At 43.1% G+C, this 22,150-nt stretch overlaps 1 protein-coding gene across 4 annotated transcripts in view; it reads right to left on the bottom strand.

The window, feature by feature from the left end:
- The window catches only part of itsn1 (intersectin 1 (SH3 domain protein)), a 46,095-nt gene that overhangs the window by 15,947 nt on the left and 7,998 nt on the right, over positions 1 to 22,150 (bottom strand). Inside the window, exons 2-29 of one of the 4 annotated variants that reach the window (XM_085799397.1) lie at positions 21,730 to 21,789; positions 20,442 to 20,534; positions 19,349 to 19,412; positions 19,030 to 19,190; positions 18,146 to 18,331; positions 17,784 to 17,862; positions 17,257 to 17,354; positions 17,107 to 17,170; positions 16,832 to 16,969; positions 15,967 to 16,061; positions 15,729 to 15,868; positions 15,347 to 15,469; positions 14,857 to 15,006; positions 13,954 to 14,094; positions 13,759 to 13,846; positions 12,732 to 12,871; positions 11,192 to 11,275; positions 6,988 to 7,151; positions 6,618 to 6,895; positions 5,226 to 5,488; positions 4,883 to 4,897; positions 3,141 to 3,406; positions 2,173 to 2,350; positions 1,996 to 2,082; positions 1,043 to 1,194; positions 451 to 530; positions 178 to 350; positions 34 to 79 (exon numbers count right to left, since the gene is read on the bottom strand). In XM_085799397.1, the coding sequence (XP_085655523.1) occupies positions 34 to 79; positions 178 to 350; positions 451 to 530; positions 1,043 to 1,194; positions 1,996 to 2,082; positions 2,173 to 2,350; positions 3,141 to 3,406; positions 4,883 to 4,897; positions 5,226 to 5,488; positions 6,618 to 6,895; positions 6,988 to 7,151; positions 11,192 to 11,275; positions 12,732 to 12,871; positions 13,759 to 13,846; positions 13,954 to 14,094; positions 14,857 to 15,006; positions 15,347 to 15,469; positions 15,729 to 15,868; positions 15,967 to 16,061; positions 16,832 to 16,969; positions 17,107 to 17,170; positions 17,257 to 17,354; positions 17,784 to 17,862; positions 18,146 to 18,331; positions 19,030 to 19,190; positions 19,349 to 19,412; positions 20,442 to 20,534; positions 21,730 to 21,757 (3,574 nt within the window). In that variant the 5' untranslated portion in view covers positions 21,758 to 21,789. Of the gene's footprint in view, positions 1 to 33; positions 80 to 177; positions 351 to 450; positions 531 to 1,042; positions 1,195 to 1,995; positions 2,083 to 2,172; positions 2,351 to 3,140; positions 3,407 to 4,882; positions 4,898 to 5,225; positions 5,489 to 6,617; positions 6,896 to 6,987; positions 7,152 to 11,191; positions 11,276 to 12,731; positions 12,872 to 13,758; positions 13,847 to 13,953; positions 14,095 to 14,856; positions 15,007 to 15,346; positions 15,470 to 15,728; positions 15,869 to 15,966; positions 16,062 to 16,831; positions 16,970 to 17,106; positions 17,171 to 17,256; positions 17,358 to 17,783; positions 17,863 to 18,145; positions 18,332 to 19,029; positions 19,191 to 19,348; positions 19,413 to 20,441; positions 20,535 to 21,729; positions 21,790 to 22,150 lie in introns of all 4 variants that reach the window. The other 3 variants (XM_085799398.1, XM_085799399.1, XM_085799400.1) reach the window with 3 other exon arrangements.

Below are 22,150 nucleotides of genomic sequence, written 5' to 3'. Positions count from 1 at the left end.
ACCTGGAGGGAAGGTGAGTAAGAGGAAACTCACCTGGTTTCTTTCCCAAGCTGCCCGTCTTCCCTGCTGGTCCCAGCGACTTAAAACAAACAAACAAAAAGAAACAAAATTTAGAGAAACAATCACCTTGAAACACACACAGACACACCTGTCATTGCTCTCTGAATGAGCTCTCACCTCTGATGATGAGTCTCGAGGTTTCACGTAATTGGATGGGAACACTCCGGTCTTTCCCCCGACCATGCCCGTCCACCAATCCCCTTCTTTCCTGGTCACCATGACGATATCCCCTTGCTGGAAGCTCAGGTCTCCTTGTTCGCTGCTCTCATACGTGTACATGGCCACATACTCTGCACAGACGCACAAACACAGAGTCAGTGGTAATCACCCGCTTGACCTTTCAAAACAAAATACAGGCGTATCTACGTGTTTTGCATGTGTGTTTGTTACCTTCTCCAGAGTCTGAGGGTTTCGTCGGGGAAGGGGAGGGTCGTTTGCCATTGGGGGGGCTGTCTGACACTCCAGACTCACTGGAACAAAAAAGAGGAGGGTAAAAATATAAATAAGATGAAGTTTACAATAAAATATGAGGCTTTTAATTTTTAAATCCACTGTCTAACTAAACTGATGCTCTTCAAACAGTCCAGTCAGTGATTGTGTTTGTGGACCATGGGACTACAGATGGAAATTAGCTCCAGAGCTAAATCTGGCACATTTATAACAAGTTTCTGTATGTTTTATGAATATGCACAGTCCCATTACAAGTAAACAAATAACTAAAATAACTAAAATAAGTTATAACTGGTATTTAGTCTCCACATGGCTGCAGGGGTCGTGTCTGTGGATTATGTAATTAACTACACTTCCCACTAATGAGGGATTAAATGATAGGAGATGTAGCAAAGAAATGAGATGAGAACAGGACAAAATGGATCATAAACTAACCAGTGCGATGACACTAAAGCAGCAGAACATATTGTCAGGAGGATTCAGATTTAAGAGAAAGGAAACCATGTGGAGTGAAGGTGGGTTAAAATCCCACCTAGTGTTTTTGCTGCGCGCTGCTGTGGGACCAGCCGGGGCCGTCATGGTGGCCGAGATCAGCTTGACGTAACTTTTGGGGAACCAGCCTCTCTGCCCCGTCTGCAGTTCACCCAACCACCACATGTCCTGCTGCTCCAACACGGTGATGATCTACGTCAACAACAACGACAATTCATCCCATTAGTTCCAATAGACGAGGGTCAACGACGTGATGCAACCCAATGTCAAGTGATGTAACGGTAATAAATCTGACTATACACAGGAAAATAAGTCTGGACTCAAATGTGGAACAAGTGTACTGTATCACATTTACAATGCAACACTATGTTACTTAACAAATTTGACATAATTTGTCACCTTATTTAGAAAAAAACACAGGGTTGTCCTGCACAGAGTTGCTAGATGCATTAAAATTTAAATATAGAAATACAGCAAAAAAGAAAAAATCAATTTATGATTTTTTTTTTTATAAGTAGACTGTAGGAGGATAAAATATTTAATATTTATTACGTTTGGTTGTACCATTTGACATTTTCAGGGACATTCAGTCTGACTTTTGTTAAAATCACATAAAATCCTCATGTATACAAAATGTACATTTTAACAAATCTGGTGTTTTTAAAACAATTATTTATTTTCATTCATTTAAAACATTTTTTATTTGTCATTGACCAATAAACAGGTGCATCCAAATAAATTAGAATATCATGGAAAAGTTTATTTATGTCAGTAATTCCATTCAAAAAGTGAAACTAATACATTATATAGATCCATTACACATTTATGTGTATTATTTATTATTTAATGAAGACCTAAAATTCAGTATCTAATAAAACTTAAATATTACAAGCATTATTAATATGGAAATATTGGCTTGAACTACTGGAAATTGACTTTTCCATGATATTCTAATTTACTGATTTGCACATGTGTGTGAGAAAGCTTGTTTACCTCATTTTTGTTGAAGTTGAGGTGGTTGTCCTTCTTCGCTCTCCATGGGTACAAGGCCTGAGCCTGGAGACCCTCCACCTTCTCCCCCTGACAAACAAACACGAGTTACAGCAACAACGTCAGAACAAGCCGCGATGAGGAGGAGGAGGAGTCAGTTCACAGAATCAGACTCGTTACCTGGCCCAGCACAGGCGAAGGAGAGGAGCCTGTTGTCATGGTAGCGGGCGTGAAGGCAGAGCGTTGCCGTAGCTGCGCCGAGGGAACGCCGAGCGACGGGTTCTGGCTGGTGGTCGAGGAGGTCGGCCAGGCGTCCCAGCCCTCGCTGTCTGATTGGCTGGCTGTATTCGAGGGCCAGCTGGAAAGGACACGCCCACATGACGCATATTAATTATTATTAAATCAGTTTATTTGCTTTTTTATTATCTTAAAGGGATAGTTCAACATTTTGGCAAATTTTACCATTGCCATAATCCCTTATAGTTTTAGGAGTAAGTTTGTTACCTTTAATTGTTGGTGCAAGCTATTTTTAGAACGGCGGAGCAGAGCCGTGAGCTGCTCAGAGATACACTACGGAGGCTAATGGGATTTCTTGGTTTCCCTCATCAAACTCATCAAATACACAATCCAACAACTCCAAAACGCTCTGGTGGACAAGTTGTGACCTGCACATTCACCATGCTATGAGATAATAACTGAACGTTACGAGACAGAATTGGTTTAGAGGTAAATACAGAGACTGCTTGCTGAAAAACTGCCCCTGAAGGCAACATGCATCAGCGGTTTTGCATGATTTTGCCTCTAAAACAACTCTGTCTCGTAACGTTGTGTTATTATCTCATAGCGTGGTGAATATGCAGGTCACAACTTGTGTATTTGATGAGTTAGATGAGGGAAACCAAGAAATCCCATGAGCCTCCGTAGCGTAGCTCTGAGCAGCTTGCAGCTCTGCTCCGCCATTCTAAAAATAGTTTGCACTGACAATTAAAGGTAACAAACCTACTGCTAAGACTATAGGGATTATGGCAATGGGCCAATTTGCAAAAATGTTGAACTATCCCTTTAAAATGTCAGAACAATCCTTTAATAAATTGTATTTCTTTCAGAAACATGTAGCTGTCAGCGAGTGCATCATCATGAGGACTCACGTGGTGCTGAAGTCGGCCCAGTTGCTGTTGGCGGAGGAGGCCGAGGAGGAGGTGTGTCCTCCTCCCGGTGCAGGAGGGGGCGTGGTCATCGGCTGCTGCTGCTGCTGCTGCTGGGCGGAGGGGGGCGTGGCCGAGGCGGTGGCGCGCAAGCTGATTGGTGCTTCACTGTCAGGTATCCGCTCTGCATAATTGGCAGGAAACCAACCGGTCCGGCCCCTGAGCTCTCCTCCCAGCCAGCCGGGCTCGCCGGTCTGGGACTCGTCCACCTGTCGGAGCAGAGGAGACAAGTGAGGAACACACACACACAAACACACACACACACGTCACACATACAGAGGAACTGATTCACAGATGAGATGTGTGTGTGATCAGGTTAAGGCCGCGAAATCGATCACTGTGTCATTGAAATCACAATTTGGACGAAGTGTAATATCCAAATCACTGGAGGTAAAATGCGTCACAGGATTGTTGTGCATTGTACGCAGCACCAAAGGTGTTGTGTTGCTATGCCAACAGGATCATATTCTCAGAACAACAATGATATCACATCAATTTTATCTTCATTTCTTTGGAGTGAAAATCAAAAGCAAAAAATGACCGTTTACAAGTGAAATCACAATATCTGCAGGTTGTCTTTTGCCTGTCACGCAGCTCCAGTTCAGTTGAGCTCAATTCCAGGAAGTAAATGACCAAATCAGCAGATGATCAAGTTAAAGAAATAAAAAAATACCGTAAATTCTCCAATAGAAGCCCGGGCTTTTATTTGCTTCACCTACTGAACTGAGCCATCTTATATTTCATTTTGAACAAATCTTATGCTCAGCAAAGGCGGAAAATCCTCTAAACTCGTTCTATTTTTACTGTTTAAAAGAGTAAGAATAGAAGGGTTAGGGTTAGTCAGATCCAGAGAAGAAGTTTAATTGACACCGATTAACGGCGATTGCGGGCTTTGAGAGGTTTTGTACATTCACAAAAACTTGCAGAAAACAGAAATAAACCCAGCTTCTAATTGAGACTGGCGTCTGTTTGAGTCTCTGCTTTTATTTGAGAATTTACGGTAAACTTGATACGTTCAACTGTTAATGTTGTGCTGTAGCTCCAGAGCTGTTTGGTTTTCAAGAAACTCTTTAAATTTCTTGTCAACTTGAGGATAACATGTCGTCCTGTTTCTGTATTTACTCGGGTTTATATAAAAACCTAGTTTGTTCTGGACAACTGATCTGTTTTTTGTTTGGACGAGCCTCATCTTTACTCCACTGATGTTGAAATGGAGGTTACAACACAACACACTGGTGAGGCTGCTCTTGGGCCAGTTTGGCAGGTTTCTACTCAAAACCTGCCAAGTGAGAGGAGTGACTGACTGGTGATGTAGCTGGACCAGTTTATTTTATCTTATTCATGTGGATGTTAATTTATGGAGACATTATTAAAAATATGTTTCTGTTTTTTGTTTTTTTTAATTTGCAGACTGTGAAGGTTTTATATTTGTTTGGTTCACAGTCAAACATAACAATCATTCATGTTGCACATCAAAAACAACCACGACAACATTTATTTACAGATCAGATTAGAATGAGTTTGTTATATAAATACATACAAAATTATAATAATAATAACAAAAAAAGAAACAAACACATTCATCCACCGGTAAATGAATGAACATGGAGACGACGTGAGAAAATGAGAGCTGGCTTATGATTGGTGGAGGCACAACACTTGGGCAGAGGGGGGCAAGAACTTACCCATTCCCCCTTCACCTTCAGTTTGCACAGCAGAGGAGAGAGGAAACAGTTAATACACACACAGCGTGCGGTCACACACACGTACACACACTCTATAGATAACACACACACACACTCCACAAATAACACATACGTAGATTAAGATAGAGACACAGCTACACAAACAGGAGGCAATAACAAAACACACACACATATATCCACACACATTACTCTGAGTCCTTCCAGGTGAATTTCCTTTTATTTAACCGTCGCCATGGCAGCAGCACAGTCACACGACCTCAGCGCGGTCGGCGGCTGAAGGACGCGGTGGTATAAACACTACGTTACACACTCCAGTACCTACCATGATCACGTCTCCAGGGGCGATACTGATCTCGTCGTGGCTGCGAGCGTCAAACGGATACAGCGCGCGGTAGTAGACCACCTTCACCGGCGGCTGCTGCTGCGGATGCACCTGCTGATGATGATGCTGATGATGCTGCTGTTGCTGTGGCGGAGGCGGCGGCGGCGTCTGGTGGTGGTGGTGGTGCTGGTCGAAGCCGCTGGGCACCGCCGGCGCCGCTGGAGCCTTCTGGTCGAACAGACTCGGTCCTGGAGTCTTCTCCACTGGGAATGTCAAGCAGAAGGACGGATCAGGGTTTGCACTCATTTTAACCTGCTACAGTCTGACAGACTCGTTATCACATCATAGAGCTGCAACAATTAATCGATTTATCGCACAATAATCGATTATTAAATTAATTGTAAACCATTTTGATAATCAAATAATCAGTTTAGGTAGTTGTTCTCTGATTTCAGCGTCTTAAAAGTGAATATTTCAGGTTTCTTTGTTTCTTTATGACAATAAACTGAGTATCTCTTTGGTTTGTGGAGGGAGATTTGAGGACGTAATATTGTGGTTTGAGAAACACTGATTGACATTTTCAACATTTTTTAACATTTTATTGACCAAACAACTAATCGATTCATTGTTAACATAAGCGACAGATTAATCGATAATAGGGCTGTCAATCTTCCCCCCAAATCAGATTTGAATTTCTAATGCTTCTTATGTTAAATAATCAAATTATATTATTGTTGTTTTTAGCTCATTATATACACCTATACCAGCTTATTATGTCCCACATCAACTAAAGGGCATTCCAACCACATCTGTTATGTAACATTTGCAACACACATTGTTTGTTTTATCAACATGTTTAGTTCAGTTTTCACCTTTGAATGTTCTCATTTTGAAAATAATTTGAATTCTGTCTGTCTGATTTAAAGATGTGCAGTCAATGGCTCCAACTTATCTATGAAATAATCTCTAACATGCTTAAAAATATGACAAATTTATCACATTATTATGTTTTTAAACTAGGCCCACTACAGCTCTCTGCTGCTCCTCTATCTGTCACTCAGCAGAGAAAACCCTCGTGCTCACCGTCCAATACTGGAAACACTCATCAACTCAAAGTCTCTAGTTTTCTCACTTCTCACTTCAGGCACTTCTTTAGAAAATAAATCCTTGGTGGGGAGCTCTGTTCAATGTGATCAACCGTTTTCCAGGACGTGGATATTTAAAATCAGTGTTTCTGCTCTGGTGAAATCTTGTTTTTAAGCCCACATGAAATAAAGTTCAAAAAGTCCAGAGGTGTGAAAAGAGCTGTAGAAATTTTTGGTGTTTTTTTTTCCCCCATGCCGCCACCACGAACACACACACACACACACACACACACACACGCATACACACCTGTTGAAGCCCAGGGATCTGGTGCCTGGCTGAACAGCTTGTTGAGTTTATCCTGCATGTCCTTCTTGCTCCTTCCCTCGTCATCCTTCTCCTCCAGCGACGCCGCTCTCTTCCGGCCCTCTTCTTCCTCCTCCATCCCTCTCCTCTTCCGCTCCTCCTCTTCCTGAGTCACTCTGTTCAGCCAGGCGTCCGGCGCCGACACCGTGCCGGGGCTGGGAGCCTGGGGGGCGGAGCTTCCTGCTTCATCCCTCCAGGCCACACTTTCTTCCGACGATAACCTGCAGAAACACGACGATTTGGAAAGACGATGAACCTCCAGCACTTTTTTCAAAAACAGCTGTTTTCATGTGTGCATGTGTTTGAATCTCACCTGCTCTCCTGCAGCTCGGCCGACTTCCTCTCGATCGGAGTGTGCATATGAGAGTGTGTGTGTGCGTGTGGGTGTGGGTGTGCGTGTGTCAGTGTGTGTGCGTCTCCTCCCTCCATCTCCTTCTGTTTCTGTCGCTGCTGCCGGCTGTGGATCTCCCGGAGCTCCTGCAAAGCATCGTGGGATACAGGAAGGAACAGCGGTGAGGAGGAGGAGAAGGAAGTGTTGAGGGGGGGGGGTTTGGGGGGCAGGGGGAGGAGGAGGGGGGGGGGTCAGTGGGGCTGGTTGCTACGGGTTACCATTGACAACAAACAAGAACAACAACAACAATAGCAGCAGCAACAACAGCAGCAGCAGCAAGTAGCGGCGAGTATGTACAGTATGTATTAGTCAGGTGATCAAGGCAAGCTCCACCCCGATGACACGCCCCCACGACTGGTTACCATGGCAACTGCTTGAGGGGTCGATTGTTGTTGTTTGTTTTTTGTGATTTCGAAACCAGTGCTTTGGAGCTTTAAGACCCTTCACACCCGTCACGGACGGTGTCGTGCACTGACCAGAGCAACAACAGTGACCAAAGGTTATTTGTATTTATTTCTGTCTGCAGCTTTGAGGTCGGAGGGAGTCTGGCTGTGTTGAAACGATTAGAGCACACAAAGAGGGAATAAATAAATAAATCGCTTTGATCGGGGTCACACAGCTCAGTAGAAATGTTTTTGATCTCCTCTCTCACACACGCACACACACAGGCACACACACACACAGAGGTTTCAGGTGCTAAAAACGCTGAACGGCGCCTGAACAACGACCTTTCCCCCCAAACATCCAGCAGGAGGAGAGTCACAAAGAAACTCAAGATGGTGCTGCTGCATTTTTTAGTTTATTTATTAATTTTTTTGGTCGTGACTGAGGTGCGCAAACTTCTCAAGGGAAGAAGAAGAAGAATGGGCGGCCAATGGGTGACGAGGGACCTGCTGTACTTCCTCCCTCTAGTTTTGTCTGATGTGCACAGTGCAGCTCTGACAGAGATTAAAAAAAAGGAAAAAAAAAAAAGCAATTTCAAAGCCTGTGTGAACGCATCCTGTTTTCATTTTACCTTTTTTTTCTTTCCCTCAGATCTCAGTGTGATCCTCGCAACTAATTAGGGAACAAACTGTGACGTATTTTCATCTATAATTAAGTAGAAATTAATTAAATCATAATCACATAGAAAGTCATCAATAATGTGGGAGGAGGTGTCGGTGGGAGGGAGCAGCTTCGTCACTACTGGAGGTTGTGGCCCAATAAAACACAAGTTTCCTTGGACACGGTGGTGGGGGGCGGAGCTTGCACAAGGCACAGTATGTTTGCGGGAGGAGTTAGAAGTAAACAAACACACAAAAACAACAAACAAACAAATAAACATAAAGTAAAAAAAGGTGGGTGGATGGATGGGTGATGGGGACGGGGGGATGTGATGGAGAAAGGTGGGGTGTGGTGGTGGGAAGGCAGTTCTGTGTAGTCATGACAACCAGCTGTGCCATTAGAACACACTCTGTTACTATAACAACGCAAGGCAGCTGTCGTGTTTCAGCCAAACAACCAACGTGAGGAAAACCGTTCATGAACAAGCAAAAAAAACCCAAATCAGAGAGAAGAAGAGAGAAAGAGAGACTGAACTCCAACTGAATGAAACAGGAAGTGGAGACAGACAACAGAGCCATGCCTGCCATACACTCCTGCACACACACACACACACACACACACTAGACACACACACACACACACACACACACACACACACACACACACACACACACACACACACAAACAGACACACACCTTACAGCACTAGCTTCTGCTTGTGTGGCTGAAACATCTTCTGGTGGAGCAGCATCACAGTACGAGTACGGTGGAGTTGTCTACTGAGGGAGTCTAGCAGCTACGACAGCACTGGTGTAAAGTCACATAATCTAATCTAGCATGACGGCTCTTTTAGCATTAAAGGGATAGTTCAACATTTAGTCAGATCGTTCTCTCACCATAATCCCTAAAGTCATAGCAATAGTTTTGATGAGTTTGATGAGGGACAGGGGACCTGTACCGTTCACTTCCATTGTGCTCACTGAGCAGCTCGCATCTCTGCCCCGCAGATCTCAAAACAACATGCACCGATAATTAAAGTTAACGAAACTATTGCTATGACTATAGGGATTATGGCAATAGGCGAATTCGCCAAAATGTTGAACAATCCCTTTAACTACGAAAGCACTATTAGCCACCAGCAGGCTAAGTCATAAGCTATCACCAGCCGGCCAAGGAAAACAGGAGGAGGGAGATAGAGAAGACAGAGGAGGGATGAGAAGAGGAAGAAAGTGAAGGAAGTAAAGAAGAGATAAAGAAGATGAAACAGAGAAAGAGAGAGAGAGAGAGAGAGAGAGAGAGAGAGAGGGAGGAAGGGAGGGCAGGTGGGGGAGGCTGGGTTGTTGTATGGACCTGTATAACGTAGTGTAGCCGAGCCAGACACACCCTGACGGCTGACACACACTCCTGTAGCTGTCCCTGCTCCTGGCACTGAAACACACACACACACATATATAGATATAGTATACACACACACACACACACACACACACACACACACACACACAGAGCGTCAACCATTCTGTAGACAGAGGCACAGAGGCACACACACACACACACACACACACACTGACACTCGCAGACAGTTTAGGTCAGTCATGATTTGCTGGGTAAGTTAAAGTGTGTATTCAATAATGAGATTTTCTGTTCCAATTTTGTTTCTCACAGTTTTTCGGGGTAACTGGGTGAATATTTCACTCTCTGACACACTGTGTGTGGTGATTTTCTTCAGCACAGATTAAAGTGCCCTGACTCACAGAAGGAGAGGCTCGTATGACTCACTGCGCTGTTGAGTAATATGTCGGCGTTACAGCCCAGTTGTCAGATTACAACAACTGATTTCTTTTCTTTTAACAGACCTCTCTACACCAGATAGTGGGAAACATCTGAAAATTGAATGCTGTTAGAGCTCATTTATGTATTTACTACAGTTTTTGCATCAGTAATGAGGCTGATATACTCTCACTATTGCTTTGTACACATAAAAAAATATGACGAATAAACATCTCAATGACAATATATATAAAATAACAATGCATTTATTTGCTTTGGGATTTGGATTAGTGTGTTATTTAGTACTGTGTGCCTCTTTGACAGAGGCGTTACCGACACTGACCTGTGAGATTAGACATTAAACACCACACGAGAGTCAGTAGCATCTGTGTGTCAGTAGTCACACCACTCACAGCTTGACCAGTAACAGTCAAGCTTCAACTGGCTGCAGTTAATCCAGCTGCCTGTCGGTGGCAGCGCAGTGTGCAACACATGTTAAGCAGGAAAATCTGCACAAACCAGTCGTTTATTTAAAAAAAAAAAAAAAAAAAGGTGCTGGTTTGAAAGTGTTAAAGATGGCAATTCCTTCTAAAGTGACTGAAGACCTGTACTTGAAGCTTACAGGTTAGTAGTCTGGGTGTACAGCTTTTTTATTTCTCTTATATCTGACTAAAGATATCAGATTCTACGCTCCAGGTCTGCGATCACAGGCTGGTGATCCTCATCAGATAGTGGTATATGACAACTCTAGAGAAAAACTAAGAGACCACTTCAAAATGATCAGTTTCTCTGGTTTTACTATTTTTTTTAAGTATGTGTTTGAGTAAAATGAACATTTTTGTTTTAAGGTATAAACCACTGACAACATTTCACCCAAATTTGAAATAAAAACATTGTCATTTAGAGAATTTATTTGCAGAAAATGACAAAAAAGTTCCAGTGTTTCATTTTCAAACAACACAACACTATTTTTTTTAACTCAGAAAGAGTTCAGAAATTAAGATTGGTGGAATAACTCTATTTTTTAAATTGCATCAGTGTTTTTTTTGTTTGTTTTTAATTCATTAAATATGATTAGTTTCGGGTTATCACCTAATCAGAGCCTCATTACGTAGAGTGAGGTGTTGAAATTCAATAGACATTGGAATTAAATAGCTGCCAAACATGTAGAGAAGCTGATTGATTAAGAAACATTTTTGGAGTGGTCTCTTAATTTGTTTCTTAAGTTGTATTTCATGTTACAAAAAAAAAAAAAAAAATTTGCATCCCAGCTGCAGTACCACCCCAGTCCAGCAGTGGCAGTGTGCTCTACCTGTCTCCCTCTCTGCTCGTCCTGAAGCTGGCGTCGCAGGGCCTCTATCCTGGCACAGTGGTTGGCATAGAACTCACACAGAGACTGGCATGGGCAAGGGAGGCAAAACGCCAGTGTAGGGAGATAAAATAAAAAGGGAGTAGAAAATATAGAAGGAAGGGTTTATTATGAGGATTAAACAAAGAATATAAAAGAAGGGAAACAAATGAAGTGGCAAGAGAGGAAATACAGGTTGAATGGATGAAAAGACACAGAGGAGGAGGAGGAGGAGGAGGAGGAGGAGGAGGACAGCGGTGAGTGCAAGCAGAGTTTAAAGCAGCAGCAGCAGCAGGAGGAGGAGGAGGAGGCGGAGGAGTGTTGAAGAGTCCCAGAGGGCACAGAGGACAGAGGAGGAGGAGGTACAGCAGCAGTGTGACGATAACAACAAGATTTTTTTTTTTTTTGGCGGGAAGAGGAGGAGGTGGTGGTGTAGAAAGGAAGGCGGAGGGCAGTAGAGTCAAACATGGTTCAAATCTCAGTGGTCTTTGCCTCTTGTTTTTATGTTTTTGCACCACTGAGACATGAAAAAGAAAAAAATAATGGTGCCCGGAGTCCGACACTGCTGGCTTTGTTTGTTCCCCACACTTTCCTATATCACTGTGTTATGTTGCGTTATCGTCTACACACACACACACACACTGAAGGAAATAAATCTGAGACCCATCTGCATTAGGTTAGCCATTAGAAAAATCAATTTATTGTGTCTAGTATTTGTCTCTCGCTCTCCTTTCCTCTCTTCTCGTCCTCACCGGAACAAGCCACGGGACTAATCCTCCTCTCTTTGACCTAACTCTTTGTTGTCGGGGAAAAAAATATAAAGTAAAGAGAGACAAAAGGTGGAGTAGTGAACAAAAACAGGCTGCTGTTGTGCTCCAACACTAATGAATAAAAAAAAACAATCCCTCCATCTTCCTCCCTCAACAATAAGTAGTTGAGTAGAGTGAAAGCTTCATAAAGCAGCTGCCTGCCTGAAACCACTCAGGTGATCCAGTGCACATAGCTCTCTCTCCAAAAGACCAAACATTGATACACATCATCAACACAGACACAAAACACAGATACACCAGTTAGTGAAGATATAAATATCACAACCTTCAACACAAACACTGACTATATTCAACTGGTTTCAGGGTGAGGTTATGATGAGATGGGACACAACACGATTTAAAGCTACAGTCACAAACACCGATTCAATTCAACATGGACAATATTGCATTAATGTGTTAGTGAGCTAGGTAAATATATATAATCAAGATTTATTTGAATTAAAAAGGTCCAATATGTGACTCTTTCCTTGTGTTTTATTTAAAGTGGATCAATCAAAGCTCAATTTGCTGTGTCATGGCAGCGTGTATCTGTAATCTAATCTATTCTATTGAGTTATTTCATGAACTGTTTAGTTATATTTAGCGAGAGCATGTCCAGTTGGTGTGTGGCCTCTGTCCTGTATCAGTGTTGTGGTCACTTTCTTTTTTTTTTCTTTTTTTTTAAACGTGTTTACCTTTAGCTGGGTGTTGAACGCGTCTATTTCCAGCAGCTTGGCCCTCGTCTCTCTCTCCACGGCGTCCAGCTGCTCTCTGAGCTGCTGTCTGCTCGACTCCTTCTGCTCTACAGCTTTCTGCAGGGACGACAGACTGTCCCCTAAACACACACACACATATATATAGAGAGACAGCATGACACCAGGTCAGATTAATTAGTCACAGACAGCACTCATAAATCATGTTTCCATCCCATTTGTATAGCAAATTTGAGCCCTTTTTTAAACTGTGTTCTATATATTTTCGTTGCTTATGTATTCTTTTCTGTGGTATGTACAATGACAATAAAGAAACTCTGATCTTTTTTTTTACAAATCCTGAGCTGATTTTTATTAATGTGGCAAAAAGAAATGTGCATTTGTACGCGTTTCCATCCATTACAGTTAAACGCAAATTCTCAAATCGGTTGCCAATCTGCAGAAAAAAGAAGACATTGCATGCAATGACATCATAAGTGCAACAACAGCAAAGGTTAAACAAACAGGAAAGCCGGTGGCGAAAGGAAAAGAAGGCGGCCAGCAAAAGAGAAAAGATAATGTAGAGTTTTAAAGAAATAATATTCCAGATATTTGGTCTTGGAAGAGTTATAATTACAGTCATGTCTGCTTTACTTGGCCATATTAGCAGCAGTTCAGAGACGTCAGAGAAGGCAAACGGTTGCAAGAATGGGAACATAGGTAGACGTCATCATTTGTGCACATAACTTGTTCGCTTAATTGCGTTTCCATAGCACTAAAGCGCATTTATCTGCATCAGTGCAGCAGATTTTCCACCTCTTCCTCCTTGCACAAAATATGTGATGTGTATTCAGCAGTCGATGCTCATTTTTGACGTTTTCACTCAGGTTTTTTGAAGCGCAAATTCAAAATGCACATTAAAATAAGTGGATGAAAGCATGACTATAGTTAGTTTACGTAAAGAAAAGAAAAAAAAAACGGCCAAGAATAAGTGTAGAATGTGTTGCATGTGTGAGTGCGTTGGACTCACGGTGCAGGCTGTTCTGTTGAACCTGCTTCAACTGGTCATTGAGACTCTGTTTGTCAGGAATGAGCCTCCCGAGCCACTGCTGGGAGTCCTGAAACAACAAAAACAACAACATTAACAATAAATATCCCACATTCGTGTCATGATTTGGAAATGGCTGTGACACGTGTTGCGTGTGCTTTAATTTGCTGCGTGTACCTGCAGCTGCTGCTGCAGCAGGGTGATCTCAGCGATGCGTGTCTCTCTGGTCTGATTGGTCAGCTCCACCTCTTTCCGCTGAGCCGACAGACGGAAGCGAACATCCTTCAGTTTGCCCTCCAGCTGGGTCTTCTTATCGTTCTGAGGGAGAAATGGGAAAAGGAAAACACTGTCAGGTTTCTGCAGCTGGATGTGGACAGTATTAGGTGATAGAAAGAATTTGTTGTCAGCTGATTCTGTTCTTTCTGTTGCCACGATCTAATTACTTTTGGTTTTTATCTGTGCCCTCTGTCAGTCTGAGGAGTCGCTCTTTGTAACTGTGAGTGACTCGGAGCACAGGTACATTCACAATGGAATAAAAGCTTAGACACTGTTTGCAGCAACTCTTCAGCAGCTGTTGTGTCGACATGATCGCTGTGCAGTTTGGTATGTTGTTATGGAGCCAGAACACTGACATTAACTTTTGGCATGGAAAATAAAACTTGGTGTTGGGGAAAAAGTTGTTCCATTGAAACATTAAACACAGGTATTTAAAAAATACAATATTTTATTTGGATATTTTCTTGTATTATGATGTGTTTTTTTTACACAGTCAGTTTTTTTTCAGTTTCAATTTTCTTCTTCTTTTTTAAAATTTCAACTCACTGGCAGGGTTTTGGCGTGGAGGGGAGGGGCTATGAATTTGTGAACTTTAAGGCTTTATAAAGGGACTGGGTTACCCCTTTTACACAAAAAATAACCTGGTGCTAGTTCCATGCTTAACTGGTTCAACTCTCGTGCCTCCAAAGAACCAGTTTGCTTTTACACTGCTGAGGAGCCAAGTCAGAGCCACGCCTCCCATACAGGAGCTGCAATGACTATGACAATGACTATATCCTGTTTGATGATTAGGTGTGTGATTACCAGAGCCTCCAGTTCAAACTCCAGCGTCTTCTTCCTGGCTTTGAGCAGGACGATACTCTCCTGCTCTCGGTTTCGTTGAGTCAGAAGCTCCTGCCGACGTTGACGCTCCCACTCCAGTTGACGCTGGCGCTCTAATTCACGCTTCGCAGCCTGGACAGATGAAACACAAACACACATAAAGGTGTTCTGTTTATTTTCACAACAGGATATTAGACTTCAAAGAACTGGAAGGTCAGATATTACATCACATCACATTATATGCTGATATCACACTCTGTTATACAAAACAGGCTGCATCTGCTGCAGGAGTGTAAATGAGCTGGGATGTAAAAGGGGAGGAGGAGGTGGTGAGCAGAGACAGGCCTCTCAAGTTTTCTGTTTTCTGCAACAGATGTAATTACACGTCTGCAGCAGCTGGACGTCAGCTCGGCCGCGACTCCTCAATTAAGACGCAGATACGTGGGAATGGTTTCCTCCTCTCTCTTCTTACCTCTCTCCTCTCTATCTCCTTGCGTCTCTCCTCCTCTCGCTGCCTCTCCAGCTCCCTCTGTCTCTCCAGCTGCTTTTCTAATTCATGTTGTCGCCTCCTCTCCTGCTCCAGACGTTCACGTTCCTGGAAAAAAAACAAAAAAACAGAACGAACGGCTTTATTATTAAGTTATAGGTCACCATAATTCACTTTCAGTTCCTACCAGTTCTAACACTTGCAATAAATTCAAATCAACGAACAGACATGGGAGATTATGGCCTGTACAGTGACAGCACTGTGGCTACTATCGCAGTAGAAACGTTACGGCCTCATTACAACCAATAAACTACAATAAATTCAAATTGCAAACGCACAGTGTGGAAAAGAAGAAGCCGTTTTCTACCTTTCTCTCCAGCTCCTCTCTCTCCAGAGCAGCCAGTCTCTCCTGTTCTTTCCTCTGCTGCTCCTGCAGAGCCTGACGTCTCTTCTCCAGCTCCAGGTTTCCTCGCTCAAAGTTCTCCCTCTTCTTGTCCTCGAATGTCACTACGTACAAACAACAGGAGTTAATGTAAAAACAATGTGAAGCGGCTACGACATAGACGACAAAGATGGAGTCCAGTAAGTTTTGTAAAGGAACAAACCTGGAAGCTTCTTATCCTGACTGCTCTCAGTCTCCTCCTCCACCTCCTCCGGGACGCTCTTCTGGTCCGACTGAACACTGTCGCTTCGCACACGCCTTCAACACACAGACAATACTAATCATCAGTACCCACTTGTTTGATATGTTCATATTGCCATTTATAATTTCTATAATGTTTATTATAAAAAAACAAACAAAAAACTAAACTAAAAGATAGAACTAGGGATGTACCAAATCCAGGATTTGGTTTCGAATTCGGCTGAATTTTGGGCTTTTTGATGAGGTTTGTTTTCTGCTGAACCTTAGAGCATCATAATAATGTTGTCCCAATGATTATGGGAAGGTTTACGAACGATATTCTGCCCTCCCTGAACGACAAAGTTCAGAGCGCTTTCAGCACAGCCAGCATCACTGTCATTATCACAAACTAAATATAAACTCTGTGAGCTTGATGCTAAGATATAATGGACAACATCATAGAGAGGCTAATGGAAATTAGCATCACTATCGTGGAAATTTTAAACCAAAAAACTGCTGTTATTTCAACATAAACATGGCATAAGTAACTAGAAATAATTTCGCTTTTTGGTAAAAATACTAAAGCCTGAGTGTGAACTTTAATTCTGTTCAAATGCAAAATAGTGGTGAAAGTTATTGCCCATTGTTTTTTACAGGATAAAAAACACACTGTGTGATGTTTACTGCATTTATAACTTGTTTACTGTATGGGCTGATGATGGGAGTAGGATTCAGTATTCGGCAGAACCCTGAAAATCAGGATTCGGTACATCCCTAGATAAAACATCAACCTAGCAACTGCTGCTGAAATTAAGTTGGTTAATGTGGGGCTTGGTTGCAGTGTTCACCTGAATGTGGGTGGGAGGTAATCTGGTGGCAATATGGGGGGCAGCGGCAACCCTGACATGGCCATATCGATGAGGTGCATGGCCAAGATGAACTCCTCCGCTGTTAGCTTTCCGTCCTGGTCGATATCTGACAGACTCCTGATGAAGAGGACCAAAAAAAAAAAGAAAAGAGATGGATCAAATTCCTACTGAAGCACCGACGTCTTTGAAATGTGTCTTCTCTTTTGATATGGATTAAATGATTGAATTTCCGAGCTGTAATTCAATGTACTGACCATATTGTGGCCAGCTGGGTCTGAGGAAGACTGGACTGCATCAGGATTGTGCGAGCCTGGGGACCTGGAACAAGTGCACACATTTTAAACGCTCGAACAAAAGTGAGAAATAAAACTATCATAAATTATGTTTCGTGTGTGCGTACGTACCAGTGAGGTGTCCACTCATCATCTTGTCATGGGAGTTAAAAAGCTGTCTGTACTTCAGCCTCGAGGACTGAGGAACGGCCCAGTCAGGAGGGGGCTGACTGCTGGGACAGGTGACAAGAGAAAAAAAGAAGAAGTAATGAAGAGACACGTCCATGAATTACCACAGGGTGAGGAAGGGCTGGGCTGTATATTTTTGTATTGTTTCATTGATTCTTTATGCTTTGGCAACATAGTCTTTGTGACATTATAGCCAATAAAGTGAATTTGAATTGAATTGAAAGAGAGAGAGAGAGACCAGCAGGACACTATGCAGTCCTTATGATAGTAGAATGAGCTTTTTAAAGCCGATCTGCTGCAGTAATTATTTTCTCATTAGAAGAAAATGTGGAAAGGCTCAGTCTTGCATGAAAAAAACAAAAAAAAGGTTAAATAACATGGAGAAAAAAAACATGATATGAAAGTTTGGTCCTACTGCCCAGCCCTGAGGTGAGGTGAAATCAGAGTGCTTTACAAACAACGTGACTTACCTAGCAGCTTCAAAGGACGAGCCTTTCTGCAACTTGGTACTGGAGCGATTAAACGATGAAGACTTGTTGACAGATGGAGCTGAGAGAGACGGGGAGGAGGTTTTAGTCTCAGGCTGTGGACATACTGTAGGTGTGCACATTTTTTAAAGCAGTTCATCTTCTTTCAACAGATTTATTGTCTCTACAAAAACTCCCTAACTTAACTTTTCCCATAATCCATCATCTGACTGTCTACAGTGTAAACATGAATGTGTGCATTCAGTGTAAACAGAGGCTTAAAACTGAGACCTTTGCCCACCCACTGCTGTTGCTGTACAAACATTTCACCACCACCACCGCTGCTGCTGCTGCTGTTGTGTTACCTGGGTGGGAGAAGCCTGAGATGGGCTGCATCATGCCTGTGGGAGGGGCTCCGTTGGCGATGGGCTGGGGGAGGGGCGGCGGGGCGGACGAGACCAGGGGGGGCGACACCCCGACAGGGAGAGGGGGCAGGGGGAGCGGGGGCACGCCTGGTAGAGAAGCCGAGATGGAAGCCATGGGGGGCATGCCTGGAGATAAACAGATGCACAGCATGTGATTATCAGACTTGCAACGTTATCTAGGAGAAAACAACAGACACCAACTCTCTGCTGATGAATTAGACATCTGATATTTATACTAAATAAGGTTCCAGAGCGACAGCCGTCGTTGTTTTACACTGTGCTCGCGTTATAACTTATCAACTGATCGGCACTTGTGCAATAAAAAGGAGGTGACCTCTGGAAAAGTCAGAGTGACTCATCCTTATCAGAAACATCAGCAGCCTTTCAGCGGTACAGTCGCACCAGAGCCTTTTCTTCAAGGCCGGCAAGACTGAGAAACATAAACCACACACACACACTGATTACATCTATGTTATGACATTAAACTGTTTGCCGTGCTTCCTGTGTATTATCTGTAAGCAGCAGTGCCACAAAACAATCACCAGCACTGCAGCAGAGGAAATATAAAAACTAAAAATGTTTAGTGTAATATGTTTTAGAATATCTGTTTTTCTTTTATAAAGAAGCATTTTATTCTGGGAAAATGGGCAGAGTTGTGTTTTATTTGTACTTTTTTTTTCTTTTGTGTATTCTTTAGGTCTTTTTTAACGTCTTGTGTGTGTGTAAAGGTGGTGTTGAGACAAATTTCTGTTCCCCTTTGGTTTCAGACAAATAAAGTTTCTATTCTAAATGCAGAAACAGAAGTCAAAGTGTGATGATCTCACCAAAGCCGGTCTGTGGGGGTAAAGGCAGCGGGGGTTGTTTCATACTGGGAGGCAGCGCGGGGGGCAGAGGGTGACCCTGCAGTTTCAGCTTGATGAGTTTCATGGCAATAGAGAACTCATGGATGTCCATACGGCCGTCGCTGTTCATGTCGGCCAGAGCCCTGACGGAGCACAGAGAACAGATGATGACTTCACCAGAGTCCAGGAATAAAACTACTAAATAATACAGAAAGGGACGAGTCGACCCGACGTCTGAGTGTTAATTAGCCCTGTGTGAGCTCGTCGTTGTCGCAGAGCTCCTTCTGGATACGTGACTCACCAGATCTGGGCCAGGATGGGAGGGGGCAGTCCTGACTGGAGGAAGAAGTTCCTGGCCTGGTCACCTGACGGACAGACGAACAGGAACAGGAACAGGATGTGAGGTCACAGCAGTGTCAGCAGGACTTTAGCTTTATTGCACTTGCAGATTTCCTGGGAATGTGCTCATTAAAGGGGAACTAAGCAAGACTGGTCTCTCCTCCTCTGTGTTGCTAACCCTCATCTCCATGTGCATTTGTTTTCAATTAAGACAACGAGAAATCAATCCATGGAGCGGTGGATAACGTTATTTATCATAAACCATGTTGAAATGTGTATATTTGTGTAGTCTTGTCTGTTACAAACAAGAGATTACGGGTTATGGCCACAGAGACGAGAGCTGGGACACCGGGACAGAGGCTCTGATCTTACAAGGTTGGTTTTCAGCCAAAAGACGCTAGGTGGAAGGCAGAGAGCCTCCATTCTCCCTGGAACTAGTTACCACTCATTTATTTAACCAGCATTAGGACTCAGCTGTTTCATTAGGGTAAACATGTAGCAGAGTTAAGCTAAAAATCCTGCAAAGTTCCTCTTTAAGTCCATGAGTGCTGAGGACTGTCCACATCCACAGTTCATCGAGTCCACAAGGAGCCTGACGCAGATTTTGCTGTGGACTTCCAGAGAGCCAATTAAACTCCCCTTACAGATGTGCACATGCACAGCTGCAGACACCACAGACACACAGTTGTTATGGCACTTCCTTCTAATCCACTCAGAGGAATAACAGGCCCTGACAAACTGCAGGCTACACAAACATAAAGCCTGCAATACGCAGTGTTCACGCATGTTTTTATTTTCTTATTTTTTATACATATATTATACCTATTTATGTCATATTTATCAACTGGTTAGTTTTTATTACAGTATTTCTATCTATTTGTTTTTATTGTGGCCTAATGTAAACATTATTTCGTTCTGCAGTACATCTTGATGTCATGTCTATCTATCTATTTATCTATCTCTCTATCTATGGTTCACTGACTGGAACCTGACATAATTACTGTAATATTGGCGGATGCAGAAAGTGTACCACTGAGAAGGAGAGAGGCTGTTACCTGTGATGTAACCCCCGGCAGTCGGAGAGAGGCCGAGAAACTGCTGATCATGTTTGGCTCTCTCGTCCACCGAGATCAGGAACACATCTGGACCTATCACACCCACCAAAACAAACACACACACACACAGATTAGATATCAAACTTCAGGGCCAAGACAAACCCAGGCGGAGACAGAGGCATTAGAGGAATGCATCAGTCATGACTTTCAGTTCCTGTTAGGAGGGTTTCCTATGAAGTAACACTGAAGACAGAGCATCAGTTAAGAGACCGTTGAGGAAGAAGAGTGAGGATGACTTGACTCTATCAATGTGGGGATCCGATGAGCTGCTTCACTTTCACAATCACCAGTGCTGCTGCCTCTCTGCTCTGATCGTGATAATGCTGCTTTTTTTCCCCCCTCAACCGAATAAAGAAATTGAATCTCAGACCAGAGTTCTTCGAGGAATCGAGCTAATCAGCGCCGCGGTTTCCCTTTTAGTTCCAGCTGACAGCTCCATCCTGTACCCATTTACTGGCAATTTACATGTTTAGTGAATCACGCTGAGTCATTACTGCTGACAGAAACATCATTTCCCTTTGTTAACCGTTGCGTTGTGTTGTGGTGGGAAGGCGTGCTGCTGCTTTCCTAACCCTGGATCTTCCAGTTGCAGAAGAATCAGCTCCTGGCGATGGAGCCTTTGTTTTATCGTCATCCATATTTTCTAGGATTTCGTTTACAATTCGACCTCATTTGACTCTCTTGCATTATGTAGTACAGATTAACAGAGTCTAGTCCTCGTTCAGCCCAGAGACAAATGCACAATATGTTAGAAGTCTCATGTGGTGATTTTTTTTTTTTTTTTTAAAGCATTTGGAGTCGGTTTGTCTTTGTCTCCATCTGTTTGTCCTCGTCCTGATGGGAGATCTATCAGTCTGCCTCCAGGCTCGATTTCATACCAGTTTTGGCGACTGTTTCCCTGAGAGTAACCAGATCCATCCGTCTTCACATGGATGGATGCATGGCATTTTTTGACTTATTGCTGAACCTATTTTGGGAGACAACTGATTTGTTACCCCTTTTGATGATATTTATTTATCATATGATTTCATTCAGGGCCTTTATTCTCTCCTGATGTAGCTGCAAGACTGAATAGATGTATGAGAAGCTGTGGATTCACTTCTAATGGACTCGTTATGAATATTACAACAACACTCAGGACTCCTGATGGACAACCCTGAGAGGTCCACTCATGTCCATCACACACACACACACACACACACACACACACACACACACTGATACTGACCTGTGAATGCGGTGGGGAACTGTGCCATGGTTCACTCAGTCGTCTGCAGCTACACAACACCTGGAACACACATTGAGAAAAAGACATAAGAGTTAATCTGGTTTGTATCATCCACCCCAAATTCCTCCTCCTCACTGATAATTATTTATCTGCTCAATAATGCAGTAATGTAAACCACCACTTCAACTAAAGAGCGTTTAACTGGTGAGCCACAGAAAAATGCATGCAGCAGAAGGTGGGGGGGGTTGTCGTTTGTCTTTCTGTCTTTTTGCAAGGTCAGAAATCCAACTGGATGCTTAACAGCAATGTTAAAGGGGCCGAATAATGTCTGGTCACCTGCCAAAGGTGCTGCTGCTGATACTGTAGACAAACTCAGCCAGAGGGGAAGAAAAAAAAAAGACTTTCCAGCACAAATCTGGAG

This window comes from Trachurus japonicus, chromosome 15 (assembly GCF_045865225.1).
Source record: "Trachurus japonicus isolate A0001 chromosome 15, Traja_1.0".
NCBI lineage: Eukaryota > Metazoa > Chordata > Actinopteri > Carangiformes > Carangidae > Trachurus > Trachurus japonicus.
The sequence above is the reverse complement of the archived record's forward strand: the minus strand, read 5'-3'. Positions and strand labels throughout refer to the sequence as shown.